This window comes from Lolium perenne, chromosome 2 (assembly GCF_019359855.2).
Source record: "Lolium perenne isolate Kyuss_39 chromosome 2, Kyuss_2.0, whole genome shotgun sequence".
Classification (NCBI taxonomy): Eukaryota; Viridiplantae; Streptophyta; class Magnoliopsida; order Poales; family Poaceae; genus Lolium; species Lolium perenne.
Genome location: NC_067245.2, coordinates 11,859,157 through 11,885,292, shown reverse-complemented (window position 1 = coordinate 11,885,292; position 26,136 = coordinate 11,859,157). Strand labels below are relative to the sequence as shown.

Sequence of the window (26,136 nt, the reverse complement as noted above, 5' to 3'; positions counted from 1 at the left end):
AGGTAATCCATGCATGTGTGCCAGACTATTTCAACCGTACGCGAAAACCAATTTTATCCTAGTGGTAGAAAACGAATGATGTACTTGTTTAAAGGATAGAGATTTGGTGCACATGGGCACAAGTGATCTCGTTTAAAAAAAATTTAAAATAATAGTTTTTAGTTAAAAAATTCTGGAAAAAAATCCACACATAGTCAATGATGTATCCCACAAACGGGCAAAAAATCAATTTCAAATAGTTAATATTTTGAGCTACACAAAAATGAAAAAATTGTAGATCTGAGTAGTCATTTTCAAATCTCCAAAACATATCAGAATTTGTCATTTTTGTCCAGGTCAGAATAAAAAGAATTTAGGATTGGGATTTTCCATGATTGTGGGATGTATCAATGGTAATCTACAGAATTATTTTCATGATTTTTTATAACTTGTAAACATATTTTTAATTTTTTTTAACTGAGCGAGAGCACTCGAGCTCGTGAGCTAAAAGAACTTTTCGTTGTTTAAAGCAAAAACTACATTAAAAAACGAATCAGGCAAGTTAGAGAGATCTAAATAGTACCTGACGTCAGGCGCATCTAGTGGTGTTCACCACAGTTAGTCATATTGTTCTTAACTCACAGAAACTTAGTCGCACATTTGGGATTTCAGCGTGGAGTAGAGTTATGGTCGTACAAAACCCAAGATTTAACACGAGGAAAAGTAGATTGCAAACAGGTAAAGGAGAAACATAAGGCGATCACAAACATTAGAAGTGTGTTACTACCATTTTGTACAAGCATTCTAAAATAGATTGCTACAGCACCTTGCCAGTGTTTTTTTCTCCACAAAAAATGTGTTCGTGTAATTTACTCATAGTTTTGACAATACTACGAGTAACATATTACTTTTTTCTACAAGTATTCAAATGAAATAACGGGGAAATTGTGTGTGACATATTATGTAGAAAAGCACGCTTGACAATATGTCCGAAGTCTACTACACCGCAAATGCCAGTAAGTGTCCTTTCTTTTCCTTTTTATGGTCGGGGGGGGGGGGGGGGGGGGGGGCCAAAGTCCCCACCTGTTTTTTTTTTTTTTTTTGTATAAATTGGCAGATCCCAAACCGCCCAAACATGAGTTTTCTTTACAAGGGCAGAGAGGGTAGAGAGGAGAGAGAGGAGAGAGGGGGGCAGGCAAAGGACATCAAAGTGTGCCCTCAGCAATGTAGCGCAACTAGGCCGCCTCAACAAGATCTTGGTCTCCAGGAAGCCTCACACGCCAGAGGCGAGCGTCCTCGCGACATGCATGTAGCAGGAGCGGCAGGCATGCCTGCGGCTCCCGCAGAGCTGCACTTTGGGGTCGGAGGGAAAATCAAAGCCAACCGTGTCCCAGAAGCGACACGCAAATGGACAACCGAAGAAGATGTGGTTGACCGTCTCGAGGGGAACTCGGCAGGTGGGTCAAAGCGCCTCCGTCGCTCTGGAGTGTACACGGGCTTTGGTCAGCAGACAAGCAACGAACTGCACCTTCGAGGGAGATGAGTTCTTCCAGATGAAGTCGTGAGAGGGAGCGTCCACGCCCCCAAGTGCGCAACTTGTATATAGCAGAGGCATCTAGCCCGCCAGAATTCTCGCGACATTTAGTGTAATTTGCTTCGCATGTCTCCTTCTCTGACGTTCATCTCCCGAACCTCATCCTTCGTCAACAACGGCGATATCATTGTGGCACGCTTCAAATTTCAGCGTGGAGTAGTGTCATAGTTGTAAAAACCTAAAGATATAACATGAGAAAAAGTAGATTGCAAAAGGTAAAAGGGAAAAGTAAGAGGAAGAACCAGTAGAAGTGTGTTTCTACCATTTTCTACAAGCACTTAAAAATAGATTGCTACAAAACCTGGATAGTGTTTTTTTTACTCTAGCCCTGCAGAAGTGTGTTTGTGTAATTTACTAGTATTAGTTACTAAACTACCCCCTTGGTGGCAGTAAAATGTTTTGGCAAACTGTTTTAGTTTGCCAAAACGTCTTAGGTTTATGTAACTGAATAATACCATATTCTACAAGCATTCAGATAAAGTAATGCGGAAAATCTTTGTGCGAGAGATCAGGTAGAAAAAAACACACGCAAGAATATGTGGGAAATCTAGCACCGCAAATGCCACCTAGCTAGTGTCCTTCCATTTGGATTAATTTGCTTCGCACGTCCTCTTCCCTGACGTTCATCTCCCGAAGCTCATCCTCGGTGAACGGCGGCGGCAGCGTGCACGGCTCTTGGGCAGATACGTACTTCTCTCTGGACTCCATCATGAACTCCCTCTCGCGGTCGGTCCTAGGGCACGCCATGGACTCGGGGCAGATCTCCACGGCCCCCTTTGGCACATAGGGCTTATACCGGAGCAGCGCAGCATACTCCGTTAACACGTGCAACATGTACTCGTACACGTGGTCCATGTCCATCTCCGTCTTGGCGAAGCCGCTGCCTTCCCGTCCCATGCGCTGTGCCTCCTCCGGGTGGGCGTTGCCCCAGTCGACGGCGGACTTGATGGCAGGGCACTTTCTGGCATTGTCGATGGGCCAGTAGTGCTTGCCTGCGACGAGCCCCCGCGAGAAGAAGTCCTGGTAGTTGGTCTGGAGTGTCAACATGGGCGAGTTGCACGCGAGGATGTACTTCTCACTCACCGACCAGGCCCGCCCTGCCACATAGATCTTGTACCTGTACCGGCACTGGTCCAGGATGCTCGTCTCCTTCTTCTCCTTCTCGGTAACGCCCTTCACACTGCTCCAGTGATGCTTGAATAGCCGCGCGTTCCACTCCTTCCCGGTGGCCGAGTCGTTGTTGCACTTGTACAGGTCTTGGCGCACCGGAAGCCCCACGGTGTTGCCCTTCCAGAACGCGTAGGGCTCCCTGTCCGCCCACGGCAGGCGCTCGTTCTCCCGGACGAAGCCCTCCATGAGCGGCGCCCATGGACGGACATTGATCTCTGGCCATCCCCAGAAGGACCAATCCGGCCAGAGGATGGCCACCTCCTGCGTCACGTCCTTGCAGTAGCGGAACAGCGGCGGCGCGGAGGCGGGATTGTTCTGGTAGTTGGCGGCGCGCACCTCGATCACGTCGCCCGTGGCGAACATCATATCGACATCCGGGACGCGGCCGGGGTAGCGCGCGAGCAGCTGCAAGATGCCCCACTCGGTGAAGATGTCTCGCGTCTGGTACGACGGGCGGCGGTACTTATGTACGTAGGCGCGCCCGGACACCACCACCAGTCGGAACATCGCCCAGCGCCGGGAGCGCAGCACCAGTTGCTGCTCGATCCCTGTTTTGCGCCACGGCTCGAGGTCCGTGTGGATGTGCCGAAAGTAGTCCGGGCACAACGGCGGCGGCTGTGATGAGGATGATGACGACGGTGACGGTGCTGGAGCTGATGGTGCGCTGCGGCGGCACAGATCCGGGCCTGCAGTCTCATTGTTACCACAGCTGAATGGTATGGGTATAAGGGGCGCAGTGGATGAGCGGGTGCGCGAAGGAGCGCGTCCATGCCGACTGACCCTGCCGCCGCCGGTTCCCAGGAGAGACGAATAGTACTGTTGAATTTGTAACGAGTTAAGGCACGTATTAAGTTTTAGGATTTGCTAGTTCTCAGACTAAGAACGAAGATTGAAAAATAGTCACTCCCTTAAATTTTCACTAGTATGCATACTTACATCAATGTCTAGCTGGTTCCATTCGGTTCGGACGAGCAAAACAAGGAGCAAAAGGGTGCCGACGACCACTCCGACACCGCCGCTCGTGGTTGCCTTCCAGCAAACTGGCTTTCCCGGATGTGACGACGACGACCGCTCGGCCGGATCGTCGACGATCTTGTCCCCTGCTGGAGGAGGCGGCTGCACCATCTCCGCCATCTCTTCCTCGTCGTCTGCTGGATTGGAACGCTTCATCCAGCTATATTCTTGACTGGCTAGTATACCAAGTGTGAGGAGGAAAATGCAGTGAAGGTGATCGATCTGCTTTTGTATAAGTGTGTATGTATATATTGGGTTGGGGGACATGTTGCCACGTTGACTTTCTCCGGCTGATAAGGTTATCGAGGGCATGTATAAAAAGGGTGACGACCATTTTCCTTAGTTAGATGAAAGAGAATAAATAAATAGAAGGCTGTCTTCCATTACCTACTAAGGAACGATCCCTTAGAAAATATATAAGAGAAGACTATTTTCTCCATGTAGCACATGTTTTCTTTTAACAACTTAATTTTCAGCTAAAATTAATTAATTCTCATTAATCGCTACAGATGACAATAAAAAATAATGCATTGAACCACTTATATTTAACACATTCTCTAAATTATTTGAACTGCTAAAATAAGGCTCGCTTTTTCTTCCATTGTACATGCCATTACTGAAGAATTGACCGCATATTGGGCATCAATGAAACCATACAATTTGATAGGTGGCAACATATCGTACTTCATCAGTTCTAAAATAACTTACTCAAATTTATGTAGATACATAAATACATAGACACATAATACTTATAGTTATTTTTGTATTTAGAAAAAGATTAAGCAAGTTATTTTGAGACGGAGGGAGTATATTACATTCTTATTACTGGCATGAGTTGATTGAGGGATTCGAGAAAGTCAAGGCACATACATAAGTACGCGCGGTTAATTAATGAATTGTGCAAGCAAATAGACGTATCTTATGTTGGTGGCAAAGGAAGTTTGTTGACCAAAATTTACTTTAGATGTACGTACATGAGTATGTACGCAGCTTAAGTTGGGGGTAAATGAAGTTGACTAAAACTAACTTTAGTGCTATGTGACTTCATAATTAAGGCATCTATCATAGGCCAAGCTATGCTAGGGACTTTGGCAAAGGTAATTTAGTGTACTCCAAATAAAGTACTATAGTTGGTACTTGTTGCAATCTTAAATAACTATTTTCTATGTTCCAAAATAACTGAAACTTGCCGAGCAGTTCTGGCATTTGCTCGTCCAAATTTACTTTGTTTTCTAACTTTAATTTAATAATATTTTCTTCATAGTTATCTAATCTCAAAATCTGATATTGAATAATTAGTTCAATTTACAATAAATTGTATATTATATTTGGGGTCATTGATAGCTTAATGATCCCACTATCATTAAAATAATGCTATCAAGATCAAAATTGGTCGATTTAGTTCTGCTGCTTAGACATCATTGAAGTAGATTGTAAGTCATCCTGACAAAACAGGCTCAGATTCATGGACATGCATTATACCAGCAATATACTAATTAAGAGAAATACTTTAATACTTACACGTATGAGTATCGGTGTTTCTATCACCATTGATTTTGCTTTGAGATTTGAATTAAATGAGCGTAGAGAAAGGAATCTTTCTATCTACCAAAGCGAGCGAGAATCTCGAGGGATAAACCTACGGTCCAGAACACACCCACACCCATGCGCGTGTACAAAATTTAATCTCTACTAATTAATTGACAATATGTTGATTTGTAACAAAGCAGAGACATCCGCATGACCATATATATGATTTAATACCTGCATTCATATTTTCCTCCTTGATCGTCTCCTCAGCCCTCTACCTCGACGTATCTTTCCAGCAGCAGTTTTCTTTTACCTATTTTTTTTTGCTAAAAAATAGAAAAGAACATGTCACCCTATCGAACTTTTCTTAGCATCCTCATTTTCTTGAAGAGAAGAGGAAACCCCCAGCCGGATTCCACGTGTACCTACTATGTAATATTTTTGCATGACAATGCGAATTATTTTTTCGCAAAAATAAATTTCACATCTTTCTAGAGAAAAAAAAAATACATTTTCTCTTTTCTATTTCTTTCATAGCTTACTCCTCTTAATGTGTCCATCTACAGGATCACAAATATTATCTAGCGGTCACAATAAATTTTTGCAAATATTTCTACAGGTGTAAACGGATCAGATTTTGCTCATACCATATCATTTACCCTATATTTTTCTCGGATTCAGATCAAAGCGGGTATTGACTTGTTTTAAATTCGAATGTGGATATATTGAACTGCATATTCGAATAAAAAGCAAGGTGGACTTGGATTAGAAACAAAAAAGAGTTAAATATATGTTCTCATCGGTAGATAGTTATAGTTATTACAAATCTTGAGATCAGGGGATTTAAACTTCCAGTCTTGTGTAGTGCAGCCCGTACCGTCTGCCCATACCCGATGTCCTACCAAGAATCCAAACAAACAAGGGCGGTTACCGACTTAAGAAAAGGCGTTGATTTTTTTTATCACGGGAGAGAAAAAAATGAACATAAGGTATTGCATAAATAGCAACCGACCGTATGGATGCGTGAAATCGTAACGCCCGCCTGTACTGCAGAATGAGGTCGGAGATGAAAATATGAAGAAAACGTCCAGTGCAAATGGCGACCACCCGTACGGGTGCGTGCAGTTGTATCGCCCGCCCGTACAGGTAGAAGTCGGAAAACAAAGTTACAAAAAATGTCCAGAGAGAATAGCGACCACCCGTACGGGCGCGTGCGGTCATACCACCGGCCCGTAGAGGGGTCGAATAACTTTCTTTTAAATTGGAAAACTGTAAAGAACTCGAAAATGTATAGAGACTTGAACTGATAAGAATAAATTACCTCAAACTCACTTACAATGGTTTTGGTAAAGTTCTCTTACCTCTTGGACTCTCATATTGTTCCCCTTTTCCTTCTATTTATGTTGGGTAGAAAATTCTTGCTAGCAGCATCACACAGAATAAGAGAAACATCTTCATAAAAGTGAAGAGTACCTAGTGGTACAAAGACCGTGGATATGTTATGCAGTAATATTTATTCGTCCATAGACTCTTGATCTTCAAGTTGTCCTTCACTCCATTGTACGATCTGTAAATAAAATTCTTGCAAAAGCAAAATCCAACGAATCATTCTAGGTTTAACATCCGCCCTTTTATGATTTCTTTTAAGCCCATACGATCAGTTTAGACAACTTTTTAGTCAGTAATATAAGATCTAAACTTTTCACAGGCAAAGACAACTGCAAAGAATTCTTTTTCTATCTAGTGGTATTTTATCTGTGCGTTGTTGAGAGTACGGCTAGCATGATGAATGATATTAAGTTCATCAGAAACCTGCTGGCACAACGCAACTCCGACACACTCATGGTTTGCCTCACAAAGTAATTCTAATGGTTTTCTCCAATCAGGTGGTTTTATCATTGGAGCTTTATGTAGGGCTTGTTTAAGAATGTTGAAAACATTGAGGCAGTTTTCATCAATAAATCGAACTTCCTTTTGTAACAAGTTAGTTCGTAGTTTTTCTATCTTGGAAAATTTTCACATAAACCTTCTATACACAAAATCCGTCATAACCAAGGAAGCTTCTTATACCTTTTATATCTCGTGGAGGTGGTATTTTCTCTATAGCTTCCACTTTTGACTTGTCAACCACTATGACTCTTCCCGAGATCTTGTAACCCAGTACTATCCCTTCTTGAACCATGAAGTGACATTTTTCCTGTTCAAGACTAGATTAGTATCTTCGCGTATCTGCAAAACATTATGAAAATTCCGCAAGCAATGGTTAAATGAAGTTCCATCGTTAGAAAAGTTTTCCATGGAAACTTCCATTATATGCTCAATATAATCAGTAAATATGGAGGTCATGCATCTCTGAAAAGTAGCTAGTGCATTGTACAGACCAAAAAGCATCATACGATATGCATATAGTCCAATAGGACAACTGAAAGTTGTTTTCAACTGATCTTCCAGATGTACATCTATTTGGGAGAATCCAAAATATCCATCAAGATAACAGAAATAGGAATGTCTAGCATACCTTTCTAAAGTTTGATCTATAAAGGGTAGTGGGTAATGGGCAATGATCCTTTCTAGTCTCTTTATTCAGTTTTCTGAAATCAATACACATTCTATACCCTACGACAATTCTAAGAGACCATTTCATTGTGTTTACTTGGTACATCAATAAATCATCCTTTCTTTAGGACACAATGAACAAGATTTACCCAATCACTTTCTTTGACATGATAAATAATACATGCATCAAGGAGGCGAATGATTTCTTTTCTTACCACTTCCTTCATCTCAAGTTTGAGTTTCCTTTGAAAATTAGCCACATGTTGGGCTCCATCTTCCATGAATATTCTATGAGTGGCTATTGAGGGACCGATCCCTTTCAAGTCACCCAAGGAATAGCGAAAGGCCTTATGGTGCATTTTAAGCACCATCATTAAATGTTCTTCTTTCGTTTTCTGAAAGGTTAGTGCTTACAATACCAGGATATTTATTTGTTTCATCTAAGAACCTATATTTTAAATCTGGTGGGAGATGTTTCAATTCTGGAGGTGGTAAATCTTTATCTCCCTTTCTTTCAGGTGTTTCATAATTCTCATTAGTTGAACTATCAACCATAGGAGAGGAATCTGAATATTTATTAATCTATTATTTATCTAACTCTCTCATATCATCTTCATTTTTTCCAAGTAAACTTACTTCCAAATCATCTCCAGGTTTATCGTAAAGTATGAATAAAAGATTAGTGAGATTACATTCCTCCTCAAGTTCCTCTTCTTCAAAATCTTCGATTATTGGTTTATGAACGAACTTTGAGAAATGGAAGCTCATTACTTCCTCCCAAGCTTAAGGGAGATAGTTTCCTTCCTACAATCAATATTAGATTATGTAGTGCTTAGAAATGTTCTTCCAAAAATAATTGGACAATGAGAAACAATTAGCATACCAATGACAACAAAATCAATGGGATAAGTGTAAGATCCTATTGTAATAGGTACATTCCTTATTATTCCCATTGGGAGTCGAAGTGTCTTATCAGCGAGCATATCCGTGTCTTTTAATTGTGAATGTTCAAGTTCATCTTGAATACTGAAATAAAATCTACAAGGAATAACATTAATGGATGTTCCAATATGAAAAATGCCATAGGTGTTGGCCTATTTTGTCTTGTCCGCCTATTTTGTCCTAAGTTGTTGGCACCATAGCTCAAAATTATCGGAGGCGGATGTAAAAAAAACACATATCTACAAAATTACCTTTCGGCTGAAAATCTGAACCCTCCGAGTATGAAAATGTGTACAAAACATAAAGATTCATGGGTCAAAGAAATTTGTACAAAACATACATGTGCATACATGCATTTCGAATGTGTACAAAACATGGCCAACGAAAAAATATTGTGCAAAAAAACGTAGACAACAAAACATCCGAATTTGTTCGAACACTCCGAAACAAAATCAACTCTTAAATTAGCAAAATATTGAAAAATTATTGAAATAAAGGACCATATATTGAAAACTTTGCAAAGCTCTATGCCAAAAAAAATTGATATGTTGAATAAAGTATATAATGTAGTTCAAACTTTGGGTTTCACCATGATAGGTATGATGCTTGCTGTCTACATACGCTGGTTTCGTTGAGAAATTACGAAAGAAATTGTATAAAATCTGAAAAATCATGTTAGCAATATTAAGTAGTTTGTTAAGTTATGTGATTGAAATGACCAATCCTAGACAAATATTTCTTATAAAAAACTAAAATAATATTATCTGGAATATTTGGATTTATTCAAGTGGTCCGGGTTATTATCAATTCTAAAATTTGATTAGAATATCAAAATATAAAAATAAAATAAATATGAATATATGATAATATGTAACTTTAAATTATTTATTTAATGTTTTATTAAATAAAAATTTCAGTAAATATTTTTAGAGACGGTCTCAATGTGTGTATAGAGACAATCGCTAATTTAACCGTTTCCAATGAACTGGACTTTTTGCAATATTTTCGGAACCCATGAAATGGACTTTTTGATTCAAGGATATCTTGTTTACTATTTATTATGCTAATTTTCTTAGTACCAAGATGAATTTGAACCTATTCGCTATGTGAAAGTTCATACATGATCGATATTCCAAGGATTCAGATTCATAACCAATGGAATTGACATGCACATAAGTGTGTATATATATTACAATACAAACTTATAGTAGTTCCCAGCTCCCAACATTAAACACTTGGTACTAAACTGTTAAGATCTAGATATGTAGAGGAAAAAACATCTTCTCCAGAACCCCTTAAGGAATATTTAGCGAATCTTCGCCACAAACAAGTCGATGCATTTTTCCCTCATTTCCACTCTCACAGCTACCAGTGAACAACCTTCAAGTTGGTTCATGTGGAAGCAGTTGGTCCAGCCATTACTGAACTTTATCTTATTTTGCCATGTTAGATATCGTACTTTCCAGAAATTGGTGCATCCATGCCATATGTTAGAAACATAGCTTTGCCTTTGCGTGGGATCTTATAACCGTTTTCCAAGCTTGATGACATGATCTGAAATAAAGAATTAAGTAAAAACTATCAGTAAACACATAAGTAATACTCTCATAAAATGGTTTAGATATAATAATTTACTCACAAAGATGTTGTTAGCTACATGATGAGGACATCTCTACCTCACTACTACCTCCGTCATTAACAACTGAAGATGAACCTGCTGTGAAGCTCAAGTCCAATGAAGTTCGGATTGGACCTATTACAAGGGCTCGTGCGAAGCTACTTAAACAATAGGTGAACTTGTTCCTAAACAATACTTTGATTGATGAGAACTTTATACTGCCTAAGTGCTGTTATTTATGTATCATCAGGTATGAAGAGGAGACAAGCATCGCACGAGGAGGAGAGGAGCAGCTGGACGTGAAGAAGGACGTCAAGATGGACGCGGAGCTGGACATGGAGCTGGATGATACGTCTCCAACGTATCTATAATTTCTGATGTTCCATGCTTGTTTTATGACAATACCTACATGTTTTGTTCACACTTTATGATGATTTTATGCGGTTTCCGGAACTAACCTATTGACGAGATGCCGAAGTGCCAGTTCCTGTTTTCTGCTGTTTTTGGTTTCAGAAATCCTAGTAAGGAAATATTCTCGGAATTGGACGAAATTAATGCCCAGCATCTTATAATTCCACGAAGCTTCCAGAACACCCGAGAGGGACCAGAGGAGAGCCACATGGCCACCACACAAGTGGCCGGCGCGGCCCAAGGGGGGCCCGCACCCCCCTATTGTGTGGAGCCACCGCAGCCCTTCCGACTCCGACTCTTCGCCTATGAGAAGCCCCCTGACCTAAATCTTCGAGACGAATAAGCCACGGTACGAGAAACCTTCCAGAGCCGCCGCCATCGCGAAGCCAAGATCTGGGGGACAGGAGTCTCTGTTCCGGCACGCCGCCGGGACGGGGAAGTGCCCCCGGAAGGCATCTCCATCGACACCACCACCATCTTCATCACCGCTGCTGTCTCCCATGAGGAGGGAGTAGTTCTCCATCGAGGCTAAGGGCTGTACCGGTAGCTATGTGGTTAATCTCTCTCCCATGTACTTCAATACAATGATCTCATGAGCTGCCTTACATGATTGAGATTCATATGAGCTTTGTATCACTATTAATCTATGTGCTACTCTAGTGATGTTATTAAAGTACTCTATTCCTCCTCCATGATGTAATGGTGACAGTGTGTGCATCATGTAGTACTTGGCGTAGTTTATGATTGTGATCTCTTGTAGATTATGAAGTTAACTATTACAATGATGGTATTGATGTGATCTATTCCTCCTTTCATAGTATGATGGTGACAGTGTGCATGCTATGTTAGTACTTGGTATAGTTGTGTTGATCTATCATGCACTCTAAGGTTATTTAAATATGAATATCGAATATTGTGGAGCTTGTTAACTCCGGCATTGAGGTGCTCTTGTATCCCTACACAATTAGTGGTGTTCATCATCCAACAAGAGAGTGTAGAGTATAGCATTTATCTATTCAGTTAAGTGATCAATGTTGAGAGTGTCCACTAGTGAAAGTATGATCCCTAGGCCTTGTTTCCAAATACTGCAATCATCGCTTGTTTACTGTTCTACTGCATTTGTACTGCCTGCAATATTCCCACCATCAACCACACGTCAGTTGTAGCAGCAAGCTATTTTCTGGTGCCGTTACTACTGCTCATATTCATTCATACCACTTGTATTTCACTATCTCTTCGCCGAACTAGTGCACCTATACATCTGACAAGTGTATTAGGTGTGTTGGGGACACAAGAGACTTCTTGCATTGTGATTGCAGGGTTGCTTGAGAGGGATATCTTTGACCTCTTCCTCCTTGAGTTCGATAAACCTTGGGTGATCCACTTAAGGGAAAACTTGCTGCTGTTCTACAAACCTCTGGTCTTGGAGGCCCAACACTGTCTACTAGAAAAGAAGCGTGAGTAGACATCAAGCTATTTCTGGCGCCATTGCCGGGGACCGAAAAGCTTCACCACGGGTATTTCCTCCCTCGTCAACAATGCGCCAGTAGTAGACAGTCAAGTATTTTCTGGCGCCGTTGCCGGGGAGGAAAGGTAAAAGGCACTCACACGCTGGTCCCAGGTAACTAAGTTATTTTATGTTGCCATTGTAAGTGCTCGAAGCTATTTCCTTTAGATCCTGCAATTGCATCTTTTTGTTTCTTGTTTTTATTTCACTAGTTAGGCATAATGGAAAGCAACATGGAGCTTTTTAATCTATTTCCCGAGTTAAGACATGGATGGTTTGATGCGAAAATTAAAAAACCTATGGAACATATTAGTATGAACGCTTTGAACACCATTGTTGCTAATGATATGGAAAATTCTAAGCTTGGGGAAGCTGGTTTTGATGAGCTTGATATTTTTAGTCCCCCAAGCATGGAGGAGAAAATTTACTTTGATGATACTTTGCCTCCCATTTATGATGATTATAATGATAGTGGTCTTTTGGTGCCACCTACTATGGAGAGTAAATTTTATTTTGATTATACTATGCCTCCTACACTTGATGAGAATAATAATGATAGCTACTTTGTTGAATTTGCTCCCACTACAATTAATAAGAATGACTATGCTTATGTTGGGAGTAGTAATAATTTTATGCATGAGACTCATGATAAGAATGCTTCATGTGATAGTTATATTGTTGAGTTTGTTCATGATGCTACTGAAAATCTTTATGAGAGAGGAAAATATGGTTGTAGAAGTTTTCATGTTACTAAAACACCTCTTTATATGCTGAAATTTTTGAAGTTACACTTGTTTTATCTTCCTATGCTTGTCACTTTGCTCTTCATGAACTTGTTTATTTACAAGATTCCTATGCATAGGAAGTGGGTTAGACTTAAATGTGTTTCAAATTTGCTTCTTGATGTTCTCTTTTGCTTCAACTCTTATTTCTTGCGAGTGCATCATTAAAATTACTGAGCCCATCTTAATGGCTATAAAGAAAGCACTTCTTGGGAGATAACCCATGTGTTATTTTGCTACATTACTTTTGTTTTATATTTGTGTCTTGGAAGTTGTTACTACTGTAGCAAACTCTCCTTATCTTAATTTTATTGCATTGTTGTGCCAAGTAAAGTCTTTGATAGTAAGGTTCACACTAGATTTGGATTACTGCGCAGAAACAGATTTCTTGCTGTCACGAATCTGGGTTGAATTCTCTGTAGGTAACTCAGAAAATTCTGCCAATTTATGTGAGTGATCCTCAGATATGTAAGTAATTTTCATTCAATTTGAGCATTTTCATCTGAGCAAGTCTGGTGCCTCTTAAAAATTCGTCTTTACGGACTGTTCTGTTTTGACAGATTCTGCCTTTTATTTCGCATTGCCTGTTTTGCTATGCTTGATGGATTTCTTTGTTCCATTAACTTCCAGTAGCTTTGGGAAATGTACAGAAGTGTTAAGAATGATTATGTCACCTCTGAACATGTGAATTTTGATTATGCACTAACCCTCTAATGAGTTTATTTTGAGTTTGGTGTGGAGGAAGTTTTCAAGGGTCAAGAGAGGAGGATGACATATGATTAAGAAGAGTGAAAAGTCTAAGCTTGGGGATGCCCCCGTGGTTCATCCCTGCATATTTCAAGAAGACTCAAGCGTCTAAGCTTGGGGATGCCCAAGGCATCCCCTTCTTCATCAACAATTTATCAGGTTTCTTCTATTGAAACTATATTTTTATTCCGTCACATCTTATGTACTTTACTTGGAGCGTCTGTTTGTTTTTATTTTTGTTTTGTTTGAATAAACGCTTGTGTGGGAGAGAGACACGCTCCGCTGGTTCATATGAACACATGTGTTCTTAGCTTTTAATGTTCATGGCGAAGGTTGAAACTGCTTCGTTCATTGTTATTTGGTTGGAAACAGAAAATGCTACATGTGGTAATTGGTATGATGTCTTGAATAATTTGATACTTGGCAATTGTTATAGATCATGTTTAAGCTCTTGCATCATATACTTTGCACCTATTAGTGAAGAAATACATAGAGCTTGTTGAAATTTGGTTTGCATGATTGGTCTCTCTAAAGTCTAGATATTTTCTAGTAAGGGTTTGAGCAACAAGGATGACAGTGTAGAGTCTTATAATGCTTGAAATATGTTTTTATGTGAGTTTTGCTGTACCGGTTCATACTTGTGTTTGCTTCAAATAACCTTGCTAGCCTAAGCCCTGTATTGAGAGGGATTACTTCTCGTGCATCCAAATCCTTGAGCCAATAACTATGCCATTTGTGTCCACCATACCTACCTACTACATAGTATTTCTCCGCTATTCCAAAGTAAATTGCTTGAGTGCTACCTTTAAATTTCTATCCTTTATCTTTGCAATATATAGCTCATGGGACAAATAGCCTAAAAACTATTGTGGTATTGAATATGTACTTATGTATCTTATTTCTTATTAAGTTGCTTGTTGTGCGATAACCATGTTCCTGGAGACGCCATCAACTACCTTTGTTGAATATCATGTGAGTTGCTATGCATGTTCGTCTTGTCTGAAGTAAGGGCGATTTACCATGAGTTGAATGGTTTGAGCATGCATATTGTTAGAGAAGAACATTGGGCCGCTAACTAAAGCCATGATCCATGGTGGAAGTTTCAGTTTTGGACAACAATCCTCAATCTCTTATGAGAATATTATCTGTTGTTGAATGCTTAAGCATTAAAGAGGAGTCCATTATCTGTTGTCTATGTTGTCCCGGTATGGATGTCTAAGTTGAGAATAATCAAAAGCGAGAAATCCAATGCGAGCTTTCTCCTTAGACCTTTGTACATGCGGCATAGAGGTACCCCTTTGTGATACTTGGTTAAAACATATGTATTAGGGTGATAATCCAGGTAATCCGAGCTAATTAGGACAAGGTGCGGGCACTATTGGTAATCTATGCATGAGGCTTGCAACTTGTAGGATATCTTATACATAATACATATGCTTTATTATTACCGTTGACAAAATTGTTTCTTGTTTTCAAAATAAAAGCTCTAGCACAAATATAGCAATCCATGCTTCCCTCTTCGAAGAGCCATTCTTTTACTTTTATGTTGAGTCAGTTTACCCATTTCCTTCTATCTTAGAAGCAAACACTTGTGTTAACTGTGCATTGATTCTTACATGCTTGCATATTTGCATTCATCATATTACTTTGCATTGACAACTATCCATGAGATATACATGTTACAAGTTGAAAGCAACCGCTGAAACTTAATCTTCCTTTGTGTTGTTTCAATGCCTTTATTTAGAATATATTGCTTTATGAGTTAACTCTTATGCAAGACTTATTGATGCTTGTCTTGAAAGTACTATTCATGAAAAGTCTTTGCTATATGATTCAGTTGTTTAACCATTGTCTTTACCATTGCTTTGAATCGCTGCATTCATCTCATATGCTTTACAATAGTATGATCAAGATTATGTTGGTAGCATGTCACTTCAGAAATTATTCTTTTATCGTTTACCTACTCGAGGACGAGTAGGAACTAAGCTTGAGGATGCTGATACGTCTCCAACGTATCTATAATTTCTGATGTTTGATGCTTGTTTTATGACAATACCTACATGTTTTGTTCACACTTTATGATGATTTTATGCGTTTTCCAGAACTAATCTATTGACGAGATGCCAAAGTGCCAGTTCCTGTTATCTGCTGTTTTTGGTTTCAGAAATCCTAGTAAGGAAATATTCTCGGAATTGGACGAAATCAAAGCCCAACATCTTATAATTCCACGAAGCTTCCAGAACACCCGAGAGGGACCAGAGGAGAGCCACAGGGCCACCACACAAGTGGCCGGTGCGGCCCAAGGGGGGCCCGTGCCCCCCTATTGTGTGGAGCCACCGCAGCCCTTCCGACTCCGACTCTTCGCCTATAAGAAGCCCCCTGACCTAAATCTTCGAGACGAATAAGCCACGGTACGAGAAACCTTCCAGAGCCGCCGCCATCGCGAAGCCAAGATCTGGGGGATAGGAGTCTCTGTTCCAGCACGCCGCCGGGACGGGGAAGTGCCCCCGGAAGGCATCTCCATCGACACCACCGCCATCTTCATCACCGCTGCTGTCTCCCATGAGGAGGGAGTAGTTCTCCATCGAGGCTAAGGGCTGTACCGGTAGCTATGTGGTTAATCTCTCTCCCATGTACTTCAATACAATGATCTCATGAGCTGCCTTACATGATTGAGATTCATATGAGCTTTGTATCACTATTAATCTATGTGTTACTCTAGTGATGTTATTAAAGTATTCTATTCCTCCTCCATGATGTAATGGTGACAGTGTGTGCATCATGTAGTACTTGGCGTAGTTTATGATTGTGATCTCTTGTAGATTATGAAGTTAACTATTACTATGATGGTATTGATGTGATCTATTCCTCCTTTCATAGTATGATGGTGACAGTGTGCATGCTATGTTAGTACTTGGTATAGTTGTGTTGATCTATCATGCACTCTAAGGTTATTTAAATATGAATATCGAATATTGTGGAGCTTGTTAACTCCGGCATTGAGGTGCTCTTGTAGCCCTACACAATTAGTGGTGTTCATCATCCAACAAGAGAGTGTAGAGTATAGCATTTATCTATTCAGTTAAGTGATCAATGTTGAGAGTGTCCACTAGTGAAAGTATGATCCCTAGGCCTTGTTCCCAAATACTGCAATCATCGCTTGTTTACTGTTCTACTGCATTTGTACTGCCTGCAATATTCCCACCATCAACCACACGCCAGTTGTAGCAGCAAGCTATTTTCTGGTGCCATTACTACTGCTCATATTCATTCATACCACTTGTATTTCACTATCTCTTCACCGAACTAGTGCACCTATACATCTGACAAGTGTATTAGGTGTGTTGGGGACACAAGAGACTTCTTGCATTGTGATTGCAGGGTTGCTTGAGAGGGATATCTTTGACCTCTTCCTCCCTGAGTTCGATAAACCTTGGGTGATCCACTTAAGGGAAAACTTGCTGCTGTTCTACAAACCTCTGCTCTTGGAGGCCCAACACTGTCTACAAGAAAAGAAGCGTGAGTAGACATCACTGGACATCAAGAAATCCCATGGACGCGCGAGGGAGGAGCGGGAGGCATGCGCGAGAGGGAAAGACGCAGTCCAGGCCGGCCTAGCACCCGGTCAGACCGACCGCCACGCCGACGCGCCCGGTCCCTGGCCCGGTCCGACCGGGCGGCACGCCAGATTCACCCAGGCGCCAACCGGGCTTTTCCCTGACGCAGATCGGGCGGGGTACTGAGCCGAAAACCCTGCGCCCGGTCGGCACCCGATCCCTGGCCCGGTTTCGACCGGCCAGCCCGGTCCCAGGCCCGGTCGACCGGCCCCCTGACCGGCCGTGTCCGAGTCTGTCTCGACCAGATCTATTCTGGGTCGGTTATTTTCGTACTTTTTCAACCTGAGATCGTCCCGAACACCTATATAAGTGACCAGGACGCCCCACAAGTTGCTTTAGACCACGTTTAAGATAAACCCTAGTTCTTAGTTGTTTGCTCTGCAAAACTATTGAATCCCGTACACCATATTTCTTGATATTGTGTAGATCTGAAAGTTTTGTGTGATCTGCTATTCCATTGGGAATTAGACAGTTGCAACTTACCGCTTCGTGGTCGGCGGCTACGTGCGCAAGTGTTTGGAGTTGCGAATATCTTGCAGGGTTGAGAGTTGTTGCATTGGCGATAGGGACCAATCGAGAGACCTCGTTGCGTCATACAAGTTATCATCCACTTCCTCAGGTTACCTCCGCTGCAATCACCCCGTGATCATCATCACCACCGTTGCTTACTGAGAAGATCAGACCACCCCTTATCATCTTGGTATCAGATTCTCAGGTTTCCTCGGTAAGCCATCCACAATCCACCCCATAATTGAGTTTTGAGTGTTTGCTATCCAGAAAAAGCCATAAAAAGTTAGGGTTAGGGTTTGCCATAGCCTTAGATTGCACTATTTTCAAGTTTTAGTTGCTTTTCGTAGTTGTTTTTGCGTATCTTTTTCTTGCATCTAGTATTGTTAGGTGATGTCTACGCACGCTTCTATTCCTGTAGACAGTGTTGGGCCTCCAAGAGCAGAGGTTTGTAGAACAGCAGCAAGTTTCCCTTAAGTGAACCACCCAAGGTTTATCGAACTCAGGGAGGTAGAGGTCAAAGATATCCCGCTCAAGCAAACCTGCAATTAAGATACAAGAAGTCTCTTGTGTCCCCAACACACCTAATACACTTGTCAGATGTATAGGTGCACTAGTTCGGCGAAGAGATAGTGAAATACAAGTAATATGGATGATTATAAGTAGTAATTGCAATCTGAAATAAAAATGGCAGCAAGCAAACATGTAGCAGAACTTGTTGGAAACGGTGTTTCAATGCTTAGAAACAAGACCTAGGGATCATACTTTCACTAGTGGACACTCTCAACAATGATCACATAACTGAATAAATAAATGCTACTCTTAAACACTCTCTTGTTGGATAACAAACACCATTAATTGTGTAGGGCTACAAAGCACACCTTAAGCCGGAGTAAACAAGCTCCACAACGTCCGGAGTTCATATTAAAGTAACTTCTAGAGTGCATAATAGACCGTTGCAATTTAGACCGAGTACTAACATAGCATACACACTGTCACCAATAGCTATGAAAGGGGGAATAGATCACATCAATACTATCATAGTAATAGTTAACTTCATAATCTACAAGAGATTACAATCATAACCTACGCCAAGTACTACATGATGCACACACTGTCAACTTTACATCATGGAGGAGGAATAGACTACTTTAATAACATCACTAGAGTAACACATAGATTAATAGTGATACAAAGCTCATGATCACATAAAGATCACGCCATGGGAGAGAGAGATGAACCACATAGCTACCGGTAGAGCCCTCAGCCTCGGGGGAGAACTACTCCCTCCTCATCATGGGAGTCAGCAGCGTCGATGAAGATGGCGATGGAGATGGATTCCGGGGGCACTTCCCCGTCCCGGCGGCGTGCCGTAACAGAGACTTCTGTCCCCCGAAACTTGTCTTCGCGATGGCGGCGGCTACGGAACTCTTCGTGGAATATCGTCGATTGTGGTAGGGTTTTCGCAGACGAAAGAATATATAGGCGAAGGGGCGATGTCGGTGGAGTCCCGAGGGGCCCACCCCATAAGGCGGCGTGGCCAGGGGTGGGGCCGCGCCCCCCTAGGGTGTGGCCGCCTCGTGGCTTCTCTTCGTCTCCTCTTCGATGTTCTGGAAGCCTCCGTGGAAAATAAGACCGTGGGCTTTTGTTTCGTCCAATTCCGAGAATATTTCCTGTGTAGAATTTCTGAAACCAAAAACAACAGAAAACAGGAACTGGCTCTTCGGCATCTTGTTAATAGGTTAGTACCGGAAAATGCATCAAAATGATATAAAGTGTATATAAAACATGTGAGTATTGTCATAAAACTAGCATGGAACATAAGAAATTATAGATACATTTGAGACGTATCAAGCATCCCCAAGCTTAGTTCCTACTCGCCCTCGAGTAGGTAAACGATAACAAGGATAATTTCTGAAGTGACATGCTACTATCATAATCTTGATAAATACTATTGTAAAGCATATGAGATGAATGAAGTGATTCAACAATGGTAAAGATAATGACTAAACAACTGAATCATATAGCAAAGACTTTTCATGAATAGTACTTTCAAGACAAGCATCAAAAAGTCTTGCATAAGAGTTAACTCATAAAGCAATAGATTCTTAATAGAAGGTTGTGAAGCAACACAAACGAAGATTTAAGTTTCAGCAGTTGCTTTCAACTTTCAACATGTATATCTCATGGATAATTGTCAACACAAAGTAATATGATGAGTGCAATAAGCAAGTATGTAGGAATCAATGCACATAGTTGACACAAGTGTTTGCTTCTAAGATGTAAAGAAGTAGGTAAACTGACTCAACATAAAGTAAAAGAAAGGCCCTCCGCAGAGGGAAGCAGGGATTACTCATGTGCTAGAGCTTTTTATTTTGAAAACATGGAAACAATTTTGTCAACGGTAGTAATAATTCATATGTGTTATGCATAAAACATCCTATAAGTTGCAAGCCTCATGCATAGAATACCAATAGTGCTCGCACCTTGTCCTAATTAGCTCGGATTTCCATGGATTATCATTGCATTACATATGTTTCAACCAAGTGTCACAAAGGGGTACCTCTATGCCACCTGTACAAAGGTCCAAGGAGATATATCGCATTTGATTTCTCGTTTTTTGATAAATCTCAACTTGAGGACATCGATACCGGGACAACATAGAAAACAGATAATGGACTCCTCTTTAATGCTTAAGCATTCAACAACAGATAATATTCTCATAAGAGATTGAGGATTAATGTCCAAGCTGAAACTTCCACCATGATACATGGCTTTGGTTGGCGGCCCAATGTTCTTCTCTAACAATATGCATACTCAAACCATTCAACTCATGGAAAATCACCCTTACTCCAGACAAGATGAACATGCATAGCAACTCACATGATATTCAACAAAAGTGTAACAGGTTGATGGCGTCCCCAGAAACATGGTTACCGCTCAACAAGCAACTTATAAGAAATAAGATACATAAGCGACATATTCATTACCACAATAGTTTTTTAGGCTACTTTCCCATGAGCTATATATTGCAAAGACAAGGAATGAAATTTTAAAGGTAGCACGCAAGCAATTTACTTTGGAATGGCAGAGAAATACCACATATAGTAGGTAGTTATGGTGGACACAAATGGCATAAGTTTTGGCTCAAGGTTTTGGATGCACGAGAAGCATTCCCTCTCAGTACAAGGCTTTGGCTAGCAAGGTTGTTTGAAGCAAACACAAGTATGAACCGGTACAGCAAAACTTACATAAGAACATATTGCAAGCATTATAAGACTCTACACTATCTTCCTTATTGTTCAAACACTTTTACCAGAAAATATCTAGACCTTAGAGAGACCAATCATGCAAACCAAATTTCAACAAGCTCTACGGTAGTTCTCCACTAATAGGTTCAAACTACATGATGCAAGAGCTTAAACATGATCTATTTGAGAGCTCAAAACAATCGCCAAGTATCAAATTATTCAAGACCATATACCAATTACCACATGAAGCATTTTCTGTTTCCAACCAAATAGCAATAATGCAGCAGCTTTTAACTTTTGCCATGAACATTAAAAGTAAAACTATGAACACTAGTGTTCAATATGAAAAAGCGGAGCGTGTCTCTCTCCCACACATGGATTTCTAGGATCCTAATTTATTCAGAGAATGAAAATAACAAAACGAAAATAAAACACACAGACGCTCCAAGTAAAGCACATAAGATGTGACGAAATAAAAATATAGTTTCACTAGAGGTGACCTGATAAGTTATTGATGAAGAAGGGGATGCCTTGGGCATCCCCAAGCTTAGATGCTTGAGTCTTCTTGAAATATGCAGGGATGAACCACGGGGGCATCCCCAAGCTTAGACTTTTCACCCTTCTTGATCATATCATATCATCCTCCTCTCTTGATCCTTGAAAACTTCCTCCACATCAAACTCAAAACAATCTCATTAGAGGGTTAGTGCATAATCAAAAACTCACATGTTCAGAGAGGACACAATCATTCCCAACACTTCTGGATATTACCAAAAGCTACTGAAATTTAATGGAGCAAAGAAATCCACTCAAACACAGTAAAAGAGGCAATGTGAAATAAAAGGCAGAATCTGTCAAAACAGAACAGTCCGTAAAGACGAATTTTTACGAGGCACTTAACATGCTCAGATGAAGAAGCTCAAATTGAATGAAAGTTGCGCACATATCTGAGGATTACTCATGAATTTTTTCAGATTTGTTAGAGTTTCCTACAGAGAGATAAACTCAAATTCGTGACAGCTAAAAATCTGTTTCTGCGCAGGAATCCAAATCTAGTATCAACCATTGTTCAAAAACTAGACCGATTTAGCGATTACTAGGCCGATTAATCGCTACTAAGGGCCTGACCGTGTCGATTACCATTAATCCCTTGTGTTAATCCTTTAGGCCGATTAATCTGTCTCAAAGTCCGATTACTAGGTATTTTCCTGATTAACTACTACACTTGGTCAAAAAATTACAAAATTTTCAATGCATATCGCTAGTACAGGTGCTACCCCTCTCCAATAAAGTAGGTTTTGCGAAGCTCCCGCTTGATTGCAGGCTCTAGTAGATTGATTTTCACTGTCGCTTACTAGTTCCTTGCCCTCCCATACCAGTTACTTGCAGTCACCCAAACCTCAGATACAGGAGCTCGACCACGTTGAGGAGCTCATCGAGCAGCTCGGGGACACCTTCAATAAATTAGGTGGTTAAGGTGTAAGAGGGATCGTACCCTAGGTAGGTGGTGGGAGAATATAAACTTCAGAGGTGAGATGAGAAGAAGTGGAAGGAAGGAACGCGGCTTCGGCCAGTGGATCCTGATTCGCTCGTGACCTTGAAGATTAGGTCACAGAGGAGAAGCGCACACGTTTTTCTGGGATTTTGGGATCTAGAGAAGTAGGGACATACATATAGAGGCTCGTACACTATTATTTTTCTTATATAAACCGTTTTAAGTGCTAATTTGTGTAGGTTGCACCGATTAATAGTCAACTAATTAAATCAGTTAGTCATCCGAACTCCGATTAATCGCTACTCCCAAGCCGACCGAGCAGTTAACGATTGACGATTTCCTTACCATCGGTATCAACTTTACTATCAAAGACTTAACTTGGCACAACAATGCAATAAAATAAAGATAAGGAGAGGTTGCTACAGTAGTAACAACTTCCAAGACACAACAAAACAGTAGCAAAATAAACACATGGGTTATCTCCCAAGAAGTGCTTTCTTTATAGCCATTAAGATGGACTCAGTAATTTTAATGATGCTCTCGCAAAGTCGCAAGAAATAAGAGTTGAAGCAAAAGAGAGCATCAAAAGCAAATAAGAAACACTTTTAAGTCTAACCCACTTCCTATGAAAAATAATCTTGTAAATAAACAAGCATAGAAAGGCAACACAAGCGCAAATTCAAAATTCTCAACATAAAGAGGGGAAACTTAATATTATTAAGATGCATATAACCATGTTTCCCTCTCTCATAATAACTTTCAGTAGCATCATGAACAAACTCAATAATATAACTATCACATGAAACACTGTTATCATGAGCTACATGCATAAAATTATTACTCTCCACATAAACATAGTCATTACTGTTAATTGTAGTGGGAGCAAATTCAATAAAATAGCTATCATTATTATTCTCATCACCATAATCATCATATATAGGAGGCATATTATAATCATAATTAATTTTCTCCTAAATAGTAGGTGGACTGAAAATATGATAGTCATCATTGTAATCATCATATATAGGAGGTAAAGTATCATCAAAGTAAATTTTCTCCTCCATGCTTGGGGGACTAAAAATATCATGCTCATCAAAACTAGCTTCCCCAAGCTTAGAATTTTCCATAGCATTAGCAACAATGGTGTTCAAAGCATTCATACTAATAACATTGCCATTAGCATGCATATAAAGTTCCATAGGTTTTTTAATTTTCTCTTCAAACACCTCATGTCCTAATTCATTATAAATTTCATAAAGATCTCTAATTTTTGTTGTTGTTTTCCATTAAGCCTAACTAGCGAAATAAAAACAAGAAACAAAAAGATATAATTGCAGGATCTAAAGGAAATAGCTTCGAGCACTCACACACCGGCAACAGTGCTAGGAAATAGCTTAGTAGTCGAAGGATGTGAACACCTTTTACCTTACCTCCCCAGCAACGGCGCCAGAAAATAGCTTGATGTCTACGCACGCTTCTATTCCTGTAGACAGTGTTGGGCCTCCAAGAGCAGAGGTTAGTAGAACAGCAACAAGTTTCCCTTAAGTGAATCACCCAACGTTTATCGAACTCAGGGAGGTAGAGGTCAAAGATATCCCTCTCAAGCAACCCTGCAATTAAGATACAAGAAGTCTCTTGTGTCCCCAATACACCTAATACACTTGTCAGATGTATAGGTGCACTAGTTCGGCGAATAGATAGTGAAATACAAGTAATATGGATGATTATAAGTAGTAATTGCAATCTGAAATAAAAATGGCAGCAAGCGAACATGTAGCAGAACTTGTTGGAAACAGTGTTTCAATGCTTAGAAACAAGGCCTAGGGATCATACTTTCACTAGTGGACACTCTCAACAATGATCACATAACTGAATAAATAAATGCTACTCTTAAACACTCTCTTGTTGGATAACAAACACCATTCATTGTCTAGGGCTATAGAGCACACCTCAAGCCGGAGTAAACAAGCTCCACAACATCCGGAGTTCATATTAAAGTAACCTCTAGAGTGCATAATAGACCGTTGCAATTTAGACCGAGTACTAACATAGCATACACACTGTCACCAATAGCTATGAAAGGGGGAATAGATCACATCAATACTATCATAGTAATAGTTAACTTCATAATCTACAAGAGATTACAATCATAACCTACGCCAAGTACTACATGATGCACACACTGTCAACTTTACATCATGGAGGAGGAATAGACTACTTTAATAACATCACTAGAGTAACACATAGATTAATAGTGATACAAAGCTCATGATCACATAAAGATCACACCATGGGAGAGAGAGATGAACCACATAGCTATCGGTAGAGCCTTCAGCCTCGGGGGAGAACTACTCCATCCTCATCATGGGAGTCAGCAGCGTCGATGAAGATGGCGATGGAGATGGATTCCGGGGGCACTTCCCCATCCCGGCGGCGTGCCGGAACAGAGACTTCTGTCCCCCGAAACTTGTCTTCGCGATGGCGGAGGCTACGGAACTCTCCGTGGAATATCGTCGATTCTGGTAGGGTTTTCGCAGATGGAAGAATATATAGGCGAAGGGGCGATGTCGGTGGAGTCCCGAGGGGCCCACCCCATAGGGCGGCGCGGCCAGGGGTGGGACCGCACCCCCTAGGGCGTGGCCGCCTCGTGGCTCCTCTTCGTCTCCTCTTTGGTGTTCTGGAAGCCTCCGTGGAAAATAAGACCGTGGGCTTTTGTTTCATCCAATTCCGAGAATATTTCCTGTGTAGGATTTCTGAAACCAAAAACAGCGAAAACAGGAACTGGCGCTTCGACATCTTGTTAATAGGTTAGTACCGGAAAATGCATCAAAATGATATAAAGTGTATATAAAACATGTGAGTATTATCATAAAACTAGCATGAAACATAAGAAATTATAGATACGTTTGAGACGTATCATTAGGGTTTGAGTCTCTATTATCATCTAGTTTCAATTTTTGTTACTCCGAGTCCACATAGCGTACAGTGTGCTTGTTCCCAACCATAGACACAACCTATCGATATACATGACTAGGAACTTCCCCAGAAGAGACTAGTTTTACCGCTCGACAGGCTGCTCGTTAGGGTTTTGGTGCTTTGCATATATTGTTGGCCGTGTTATCAAGGATTTGAGTCAAAAAATAAAAAAAAGAAAATTTGAAAAGAAGCAAAAAGAGATACATAGCTGCGTTACAAAAAGAAAATACAAAAAGAAAAGTGAAGTACTAGTAGAATCAAGTGAAGGCCTAAGTTTTCTTCACTGCACCCGTAGTTGAGCAATCTTGTGCCTGTTTCGTTGAGCTTTGCTAGTGTCTCTCGAGTGCATTGCAACCTTTCCTTCATATAGTTGCATTTCCACATTTATCGCCTTGTGTGAGTATCATTGGTTGTCTACGGTCAGCGCTAGAGCTTGTTAT

At 40.6% G+C, this 26,136-nt stretch overlaps 1 protein-coding gene across 1 annotated transcript; it reads right to left on the bottom strand.

Annotated features, from left to right (window-relative positions):
• Window positions 1-1,904: 1,904 nt before the first annotated feature.
• LOC127329745 (uncharacterized) lies at window positions 1,905-3,954 on the bottom strand. Its single transcript, XM_051356205.2, has 2 exons — window positions 3,680-3,954; window positions 1,905-3,559 (listed from the first exon to the last, which is right to left on the bottom strand). Exons 1-2 carry the CDS (start codon window positions 3,911-3,913, stop codon window positions 2,144-2,146), a joined length of 1,650 nt encoding a protein of 549 aa, XP_051212165.1. The 5' UTR covers window positions 3,914-3,954; the 3' UTR covers window positions 1,905-2,143.
• Between the last annotated feature and the right edge of the window lie 22,182 nt (window positions 3,955-26,136).